We start from the raw sequence: 10,525 nt of genomic DNA, 5'->3' as shown, positions 1-10,525 counted from the left end.
GAGGGGGAGTATACTCAAATGATCATGAAGTACATTTCCTACTTGCATTTACACATGTTGGAATTGTTCATCAATACAAGAAGCATGTAGTCAATTCATACAGCTCTTGGAAGCGGAGGTTCTACTTAAGCAAGACTATGTATTTGAAGACCTCAAGAGAAGAGAAAGAGTGGAGTAGAAGAAAACTAAGGATAAATTGAAATAGATAGATTGTCTATGCCTTGCTATAAAAAGTAAGAGTGATAAAAGAAAAACAAAAAAAAGACTCACAAGAAAAGATACAAGTTCTAAGCCTTAGAGAGAAAAGTAGAAAGTGACTATGATCATGTGGCTTCAACGTCTACTCTACTGGTTGATCAAGTCATAGAGATTAGGATTGAGAGCACTTTGAATCCATCAGCTCTATCATATACAACTGGAGATAAATGTTTTTTCAGATCTGTAAGCATCTCTTAAGTATGTATGAACCGCACCTCATGTAAACAAAATATGATTCTTGTACAATAATACATGAAAGGATAAGTATTAAGAATACTTGTTAGTGCCTGAAGAGGCATGAGAATCAAATACTTGTGTTTGCCTAACGAGGCATGAGAAAGAATACTTGTGTGTTCTTGAAGAGGCATGGTAAAAGAATACTTGTCAGGAGAAGTCCTAATAATACTTTCAAGGAGAAGTCCTTGATACCTGTCAGTGAAAAGCTTTGTGGATATCAAGGACTGGACGAAACTCACTGACTTTGGGTGAACCATAATAAAATATGTGTGTACATTGTCTGTTACCCTCTAAACAACTTCTATTGTCTGCACTACACTTCTCTAGACGAAGTGTTCATCCAAAGCTATTAGTAGAAATCGTGAGAGATTAATTCAATAGACACAATTTAACCTCCCCTTGATGTGTCTTTGTGATCTTCCTCAATAACATATTTGTGATATATGATATAAAGACTATCGAATAATTTATTATTTTAGGGGACTAATTAATTGAAAACATATTTAACTAAAAAAATTATGTGGGAAAGAAAACATTTCCTATATATATTAAATATTATTTTAAGACTTTATTATTTATGTTCGATGAAATATAAAAGAGGTTATCTAAATAACTTATGTGGGTTAAACTCATAACTCAATTTACCAACATGATTTTTTTATAAATAAATTTATAAATTATAACTCACTTATCTTCAATGTGATTGGACGATGAGTTATTTAACTCAAACTTTCTCATTAGTAATTTAGACAACCCAATATATAATTATACCGGTAATTAGAATGAATATTCTAATTAAGAAGTGTTTTCCTTATATGCCTTCCCTAAAGTGGATGTATTTGCCTTTATTTGGTGTTTTTTTCTTGTTCCACTAATTAAATTGTGTGGCATAAATATGAATATAAGAGTTGTAACCTTAGCTTTATAATATTGATGATTTTAAAATAACATAACACAATTTAATTATGCCATAGAGAATAGGACAGCAACAAATGAGGACAAATGATTTCACTTGGATTTGCGAAAGAAGTTTATGTTGCATCCAGCTACCAATTTGTTGTCATTAGTGTAGCAACAATGCATGAGAGGCCATTAAAGTATTTCCTTTACGTGGAAAGTTTGTTGTTTATCCTTTCTTAAATAAGGAAAGCTCAAAAGAAGTTGTTAGCTAAGGACTTAAATTAAGCAAAAGACTTTTAGTTTTTGGGAGATTAAAGGAGGAGATAACATGTGATTAGTGGCTAGAAATCTATACTTTGGAGGGTCCTCTTTGTTTGGATCTTAGAATTCACATGCGAGGGCAAGTCATTAATGAAAACTCGCATCACACTTAATAGAACTACAGCCCTTTAAATGAATACTCATCCCACATCCCATATGAGGCTGTTGTTGGCTTAGGATATTTATCAACGATATAATTAAGCCTCAAACACAAAGAATATCAGAAGAAAACTTCATCGATTCAATAGTTACGAATAGTACACTGAATTAATGTAGCTAATATACGTGTCATAGCAAACTGGAAGAGGTGACAAATATAATTGAATTTTATTCTACTGAAGTGCACATGGGAGAGTTAGCTTTATATGCTATCCACAATTACTGTGATCTTATTTTCATAATTTTTTTTATATATTTTTCTTTTCCTATCATACCAATTATTTTATATCTCGTTTTTCTCTCTTCTATTCAATATAAGGTATGATTTACATAATAGAGATGTGATGTGAACAAATGATAGTTCATAAGAGCAGGATCGAAACAAACAATATATACTCTATTATAAAAGTAATATAGTACCGAACCACAGTTAACCCAAAAGACATTAATTTTTTGAGATTCTTTGTTGTTTAGAAAAATAAAAGATGTGAGAGAATGGTTTGCTGACAAGAGTTATTTCTATGTAAAGAAAGAAAATGATTGAGCACTACCAGAAATGTATGTTTAGAGTAAGTCTCAACCCTGACACTAACCCTAATTCTTGCTCGTGAACGTCCGTTAACCGGTGCAACATGTCAAAGCATTAAATATAATTAAGTTTGTTGTAATTTTAATTTTCTTCGTTTTATGACTACCTTTTTGTAATCGCATTCTCGCACCCTTTGCGTTATATCTTAATAAATCATTGCTTATAAATAAAAACATAAATATAATTAAGGATCACATTACTTAAAATGTAGCGCCGGCCTATCCGATACTACATAGTGTTAGCTAAGAATACTCTTATTCCTCGAGAGGGCGACGCTACATGATTTGTGACATGTCAGCTTAAGTCCAAATACGAGTTTTAACTGATAAGTGGCAAGCATCGGATCAGATGGGTTGAAACTTCTACAATATATAAAATATTAGCGTTGGATGGGCTGATGCTAAATTTGAATAAATATGTTCGCCCTCCCTACATTATCTTCTCCTTTCTCCTTGCCCTAACCTCGCCAACTTAAGAGCTTGTGGCAACAAACCTAGTTCTTTGAAGTTAGCAAAGTCCAAATACCAAAGAATTGAGGTTAACGATAGGAGTTTTTCATCGGAAAAATCCTCAGTAATGGGTGTTTCAACAATATTTCATCCTTTAAGGATATGGCAGGTCAACTACTCCATTTTATTTTCCATTTCATCCTTAATATCGAAATCAAACTCATGGAGTAGCAAGGTCCATTTGATCATTGTTGGCTTAGGATCTTACTACATAAACAAATATTTTATAGGAGCATGATCAATGTAGACTTTGACTTTAGGTCATACTAAACAGGACTTGAACTTCTCAAAAGCATATACAACTTCCAAGAGCTTTTGTTTTCAATTGCTGCATAGTTTCTTTTTACATCATTCAACACTTTGCTAGCTAGCATAATGAATCACAGGCAACACTCTTCCTCTCTTCTGACATAAAACTACCAGTACTTATAGGTCACTAGCATCACACATGGTCTCAATTGGTTGAGATCAATCTAGTGCTACTATAACAAGGACAATAACCAACTCCTTTTTATTAGCTCAAATGCTTCCATGAATTTTATCGAAGTTGAAATGAGCATCTTTTGCATTGAATTTTTTTTGATGAAACGTCTGTAGAACCCTATATGACCTGAAAAACTCCTAACTCCTTTAAATTCGTGGGAGGGGTTAATTTTTCAATTATTTCCACCTTTTCTCTCATCTTTGCCCCTTGTTATGAAATTTGATGACTAAGGATTATGCTCTCTTGAACCTTAAAATAGCATTTTTTTTCCAATTTAAAACCAAATTTTATTCTTGTCACATTTTCAACACAAGGGATAAATTGGTCTGACAAGAATTGAAGGAATGATCAAAAATTGAAAAGTCTTCCCTGGAAATCTCTATATAGTTCTCGACCTAATAAAAAAATATAGCATTCATACACCTTTGAAAAGTTGTTGGAGCATTGCATAGTCCAAGTTTCTAGAGCATCTTGATCCTCAAAAACCGCCACATAACGTCATTTTGACCGCCACTAAACATTATTTTTCCGTTGAGGGACTAAAATCAAACTCGCTTACAAAATCATGGACTAATTTTACCATTACCCTATTACAAATGTCTACTTGAGGCAGGCCCAAGATGAGTACCGGGCGTCGAGGACGTAATCATGTCCTCCGACTAGGACGTAATCAACTCTTACACTCTACTTGCACTCGACCTTTACCTCCTCCAATCCAGCCTTGTCAAGATCCCACACAACAACTCTTTCCATCTCCCTAGTGGGGACATGCCATGACAGCGAGACAAAGCCCCACTTCTTCAGAACACGCTAACTCAGGTTGAGTTGGAGATTCACATGATTGACACATGGGGTATGGCTAGTGGCACCACCCCAAGAGGACGCTCCTTCATCTCCTTCTGAACAGAGCGATTCATCCGACCTCGCAAATGATGCCTGTAGTTGGCCAACCATTTAAGGCTCCTACTCAGGCTATCGCAAGTTTGAGAACTTCCGGGCTACCCTGTGAAAGATGAGGAAAAAACACGATTGGGGAGAGGATTATCATTTGTCTATGTGGCAAAGGTTAAGTTACTATTATTTAGTATGTTGTTTTATTTAAATAGATGAAATTAATTATTTTTTTCTAGATGTTTCTTGTGTGATTTAAATTTTATCTAAAACTTACCCACATTCCATTGCCCATATTTTTCATTGTCTCCATAAATCATAATCTCCAACGAATAGCGTGAAGATAAGCTATCCCACCCAACCCAACCAAACCAAGTCCATGCTGAAAAACCAGACAGATACACAATAAAATGCCACGTGGCTCACATCCATTGGGCATATAGTATATGACAAAGGGGTATTACGGTAATTTTGCAGGATTCCTGGTGTCGCCGTCATCGTGATGGGTCCCTCCCTCCCGTTCCCGTTCCGGTTCCGTGATCTTCAAATTTTCGTGGGAGTGTCTTGGAAGAAAAGCGCTCCCTAAAAATAAAAATTCACCACCACTTGAAATCAAAATCAATCAAAACAGATAAGAAAGAATTAATTTAGAATCATTCATTCGGCGTCGTTTCGAAATGGGAAGAGCCTTCGTGTACGTGATTCTTGGTGGAGGTGTAGCTGCTGGCTATGCTGCTCTCGAATTCGTCAACAAAGGGATCTCTCATGGTGAACTCTGTATCATTTCTGAGGAACCAGTAAGATTTTTCATTCTATTTTCTTCTGATTGAATAGAAAATGGGGGTTTAGGTAAATTTAAATTTGATGATATTGCTCTATTTGTCTCAGGTTGCTCCTTATGAAAGACCTGCATTAAGCAAAGGATTTTTGCTTCCAGAAGGTATACACTATACACTATACACTCTCCTCCTTATCAATTGGTTATTTTGAGTTTTCAATTTCTAATTAAACTACCCTTTTAAGTAACCTATTTCAACTTTTCATTTTCTTAGTTACTCCTTTCCTTCACACCATGCTCTATTTTTCTTAGATTCAACCAGGCTTGTTAATAGCGCGCTATAGCGTAGCGCCCCGGGGGTTCACCGCTACTCCACTATTCACCGCTATTTTCCGCTATAGCGCTCGAAATAGCGTTTTGTTGGCTTGCCGCTACACTACGCTATCCGCCAACAATCTAATGCTCTAATTCGGACATCTATCTGATTGAATATCTATCCCTGTTTGGTTATTATGTGGCCAAAATCCTAGGTTTATGAAAATCATTAGCTTCCTGTTAAGTGATAACGATATTAGTTTCTAAATTTGAATATCCCAGACAAATTATCTGACTTAGGGGACCCTATGCACAAAATTCATTGCAGTTTTCTTTATAATTTATATTTACTTTTTAGGAGCAATGACAGTGGTTTTTGGTTTTTCATTCCCTGTGGGCTGTGTGGGGTATTGTAAATTAATTTTCCAAAAGAACCTCATATTGAAGTATGGACTATGGAGGAGTAAACCTGAGTGATTATGATTATGATGCAAAATTTCAAGGATTGAACGAGTAGCTTAGGATGGAACTCGCAATGGGAGAGTTTAATGCTTCAATTCCTCATGGTTCTCACTCCATATTTTCTTTTTTCCTTTATTTGCAAGGCTTATGTGATGAGTGGTTGCTAAAATAATTTTGAATTATGCAGGTGCTGCTCGACTTCCATCCTTTCATACGTGTGTTGGTGCAAATGAGGAAAGGCTAACTCCAAAATGGTATAAAGAACACGGTAATTATACTTTTTTGACGTCATGATGTGAATCTTTTCCCCCTTAAGATGAAATGTACGGAATGCTTTCTTTGGCTGTTATGCCTGTCCTGCTTAGTATTGATTTCTACTCTTTGACCTGGTTCATTAGTTCATGCCATCTAGGATGAATGAGAAATTATGGAAAAACTTTTACACTGTTTTGAGGTGATCTTTTATAGCTTAAGCATCTAAGACTGGTAAATGAAATTAGTCAACACCCTGTAGAAATGTTCATTGGTGGAAATTATGCACAAAGGTATATAATATCTCCACTGATCTGGTTTAAATTTATTACATTGTTTGATCATCTCCACTTACAAGTTACATCCAATGGGGTCGTCAACTCCAGGAGCAATTTGGTATTATTCATAGATGGTATACAAATCAGCTTTTAATTGAAGAAGATAAGTTTCACTTCTGAACATCATATGCGGCCATGCTTTTATTATCTTGGCGCAGTGTGATCCATATAACCAACCTCACCCAGTGGGATAAGGCTTTTGTTGTTGTTGTTGTTGTTGCTGTTGTTGTTGCTGTTGTTGTGGGATAGTTCATTTCATGTGGCAGAACCATCTATATAAACTGAGTAGAAGACAATATAGGATAAACCTTTTGCATTTGCCTCCAATAATTAGTTGAGGTATCAGAAGTCAAAAGTCGAAACAACCAAATTAAATATATTGAGGTCATAGCCTATGATTTTTGTTCATTGCGCTATTGGTAATTAATATTCATGTATACTGCCAGGAAGTTATTTTCTGTTCTAAATTTTTGAATATGTTCATCAGTTAATGATACTTGTAACCAAAAAAATATTCAAAGAGTTTCCTATCCTGAACATATAGTTCTAATAATTGCTACTATTTCCTTTTCAGGAATTGAATTAGTTCTTGGAACTGGAGTTAAGTCTGCTGATGTGAAACGTAAGACATTATTAACAGCAACTGGGGAGACCATAAGTTACAAGATTCTTATCATCGCTACCGGTGCTCGGGTATTAAAACAAATTTCCCTGTGAGACTTTAACTTCCTAAAATAATCAGTTTATCCTGGAAAAGTGCACGCCTTGCCCTCCTATGCTTTTAAAAAGAATAAATGAAAGAAGCTTCAACAATTTATTGGGAATCCTTGCAACTTTCTTTTTTATTGGTTTTTAATCTTGTAATTCTATATCACTATCCATAAAAGATATAAAAACTATTTGTCTAGTAGTACTAGTCCTAGGAAGTAGGAACATCATATTTAACCTAAGAAACAACTGCCCTTCATCATGAGCTCACAGAATATTATTGTTGGAATAATTCAGTATAACTTTACCAATGTATCTAAGTAGCGGATTATTAGCTTTCTCTACAGAAATACATTAAGAATATGTGCAATGTCAAATGTAGGCTTTGAAGCTGGAAGAATTCGGCGTGAATGGATCAGATGCAGAAAATGTCTGCTATTTACGAAACATAGCAGATGCAAATAGGCTTGTTAATGTTGTGGAATCTTGTCCTGGAGGGAACGCTGTTGTCATTGGTGGTGGATACATTGGAATGGAGTGTGCGGCATCTTTAGTGATCAATAAAATAAATGTAACAATGGTCTTCCCAGAACCACATTGCAGTAAGTACTTAAATTTGAAACTTATTGCCTTTCAACTCAAAATGTATGTGTAACGAGTATGTTTACTTGGGTATCTTATCTAAATAAAAATACCACTTGTAGCTCTTATGGATAATAAATAACTTAAACTGGTGTATATTTTTTGTTTATTTTACAGTGGCTCGTTTATTTACCTCAAAGATTTCAAACTACTATGAAGACTATTATAAATCTAGAGGAGTCAACTTCATTAAGGGAACTGTGCTGTCATCATTTGATTTTGACTCCGCTGGAAAGGTACTTAAAGATTTTCTATTTTTCTTTGGAATTTTCTTGCTTGTGATGGTTTGTTCATATTAGGAGACGACCAGTAGAGGTCGCCTAAACAATAAGAACTGAAAATTTCGAGGGTAGCTAGATAAACTGAGATAGAAGAAAACAAAAGAAAACTCTAGGAAACCATTAAAGACCTTGATCTAATGCCTCTTCTCAAATTTGTTTTTAGTTAGAGCGCAATATCACTTTATTATACATGTAATGGGATGTTGGACTTTTCAGTGCTCATGCCGAAACTTCCAATGAAACTGAGAAAGTTCAAATTCTCCTGATTCTGAAAAGATTATGTAATCTCTGAACTAGTACTAGATAGTCTTATTATTTATTATTCGAAGTGAAAAATTCCTGGTTAGTAGTGTTGACAACAAACACCATTATGCCCAGGGACAGATCCAGGATTTTTATGTTGTGGGGGCAAAACTCTTCTCACTCTCTTAACAAATTTCTATCTCGTAAGCATTGATATATAGGAATTGCATTGTGGGGGGAAAACTTTTCCTAGAAGAAAATGATTAGTAGGAATTGCACCCAATTTGACTATTGTTGCATCGTGCCTCAGACAAATTGAACCTATAACTTCAATTGACTGGCTCTCTTTACAGGTTATAGCTGTAAATCTTAGAGACGGAAAGAAAATATCTGTAGACATGGTTGTGGTGGGAATTGGTATACGTCCGAACACAGGTCTGTTTGAAGGTCAACTTACTTTGGAGAAAGGTGGAATCAAAGTTAATGGAATGCTGCAGTCAAGCAACAGCTCAGTCTATGCGATCGGCGACGTTGCAGCATTTCCAGTCAAAGCATTTGGGGAAACTCGCAGACTTGAGCATGTTGATTCAGCACGGAAATCTGCAAGACATGCTGTTTCTGCCATAATGGAACCTGAAAAAACAGGGGATTTTGATTACCTCCCTTTTTTCTACTCCAGAGTCTTCACTTTGTCTTGGCAATTTTTCGGGGATAATGCTGGTGAGGTTGTCTATTATGGAGATTTCTCAGGTGGCACATTTGGAGCATACTGGATAAGTAAGGGTCACCTTGTTGGAGCTTTCCTTGAAGGCGGAACTAAAGAAGAGTATGAAGCCGTAGCCAAGACCACCAGGTTAAGGCCAGCAATTGAAGACTTGGCTGAGCTGGAGAGGCAGGGTTTGGGGTTTGCGGTTACAGTTAGTCAGAAACCAATGGCATCATCACCCCCAGTTGAGATTAGCAGCACTTCCAGCCTAGTTTTGGAAAGTCCATTACATGCTTGGCACGCAACAGCCGGAGTTATTCTTGCTGCATCAATTGCTGCGTTTGCATATTTTTATGGAAAGAAGCGCCGTAGATGGTGAAACTTCTGAGAATATTAGATGGCCGATTCATGGTTAAGGTGGATATCAACAGACTTTGGGCAGATTTGCAAGCTGTAACATTGATCAGCAAGCCTAGGATATTTTGACATGCTATTATATCTGATCCAATTTTCTGGATTACAATTCTTCAGTTCTGTTGTTCATACAGGGTTGTACCAAAAACAAGCAAAATACGAATCTTGGAAGATATTGCTACATGTGTTATATGTATTGTCTAAGATTTTCTTTTCTGAACAGGTAAATAATCTTCATTATTGTCATGACAATATTGAACTATTTTCCTATTCAAAGCATAACCTCATGCTCACTGTGCTATCCAGAGATTCCTAGTATTTGACTCCTCGGTCTAATATCTAGTGTTTGCTACAAGGATGATTGATTAATTTGTCAGTCTCAAATTGCTGTGATTTCTTTTTCCACCAATTTAAACTGGTGCAGAGTTTGCACATGAAAGTTCCACTTTTTTAAATAAATAATGCTCACCGCTAGGTAGGCCATCAAAATAATTTGGTAAAAAGAGGTATCTTGAAAAGAGCAATTTTTATCAAAAAAAAAAAAATAATATAATGAAATGAGGTAGTTTTTAAATGTAGGATGTTGATGTGACAATTTTATTGTAAGTCGCCAATCGCCTCATTTGAAGCGTTTATGTGTGGGTTTTCATTCTCTGGTGAAAAAATTAGTCATCAAATTAAGAATTGTGATGACATAGAGTAAGTGAGGGAAGATATTCACTACAAGAAAAACGATGAAGTCGTCGATAATTAGAAAAATCCATCAATAATTGCCAATTGTGACTTACATACATATTTTTTTGTCAGTAATTTACCTATGTTAATTCACTCATTGTGTTGCGAATAAAAATGTTACATTGTTACTATTATGATAGTTTCATCCATACAAATAAAATTTTTACATGTAGTAAAAGAGCATTTTGCGACATTTAAAACTAAAGAGAGTTACCAACAACTTTTTCAAGATAATCATAGATTAATGACGGTCAAAACCGTCTGCAGTATACAGTCAAATTATCGTTGTGGTTCATTTCAATT

General features: G+C 35.4%; 1 protein-coding gene across 1 annotated transcript; it reads left to right on the top strand.

Annotated features, from left to right (window-relative positions):
* Positions 1 to 4,901: 4,901 nt before the first annotated feature.
* Positions 4,902 to 9,805, top strand: LOC130729549 (monodehydroascorbate reductase 4, peroxisomal). Its single transcript, XM_057581334.1, has 7 exons — positions 4,902 to 5,145; positions 5,237 to 5,288; positions 6,091 to 6,171; positions 7,068 to 7,186; positions 7,584 to 7,803; positions 7,961 to 8,079; positions 8,721 to 9,805. Exons 1-7 carry the CDS (start codon positions 5,026 to 5,028, stop codon positions 9,450 to 9,452), a joined length of 1,443 nt encoding a protein of 480 aa, XP_057437317.1. The 5' UTR covers positions 4,902 to 5,025; the 3' UTR covers positions 9,453 to 9,805.
* The last annotated feature ends 720 nt before the right edge of the window (positions 9,806 to 10,525 follow it).

The sequence above is a fragment of the Lotus japonicus genome, chromosome 1, assembly GCF_012489685.1.
Source record: "Lotus japonicus ecotype B-129 chromosome 1, LjGifu_v1.2".
In the NCBI taxonomy this organism is placed as follows: Eukaryota; Viridiplantae; Streptophyta; class Magnoliopsida; order Fabales; family Fabaceae; genus Lotus; species Lotus japonicus.
Note: the sequence above shows the minus strand (reverse complement) of the source record. Positions and strands in the feature narration are given on the sequence as shown.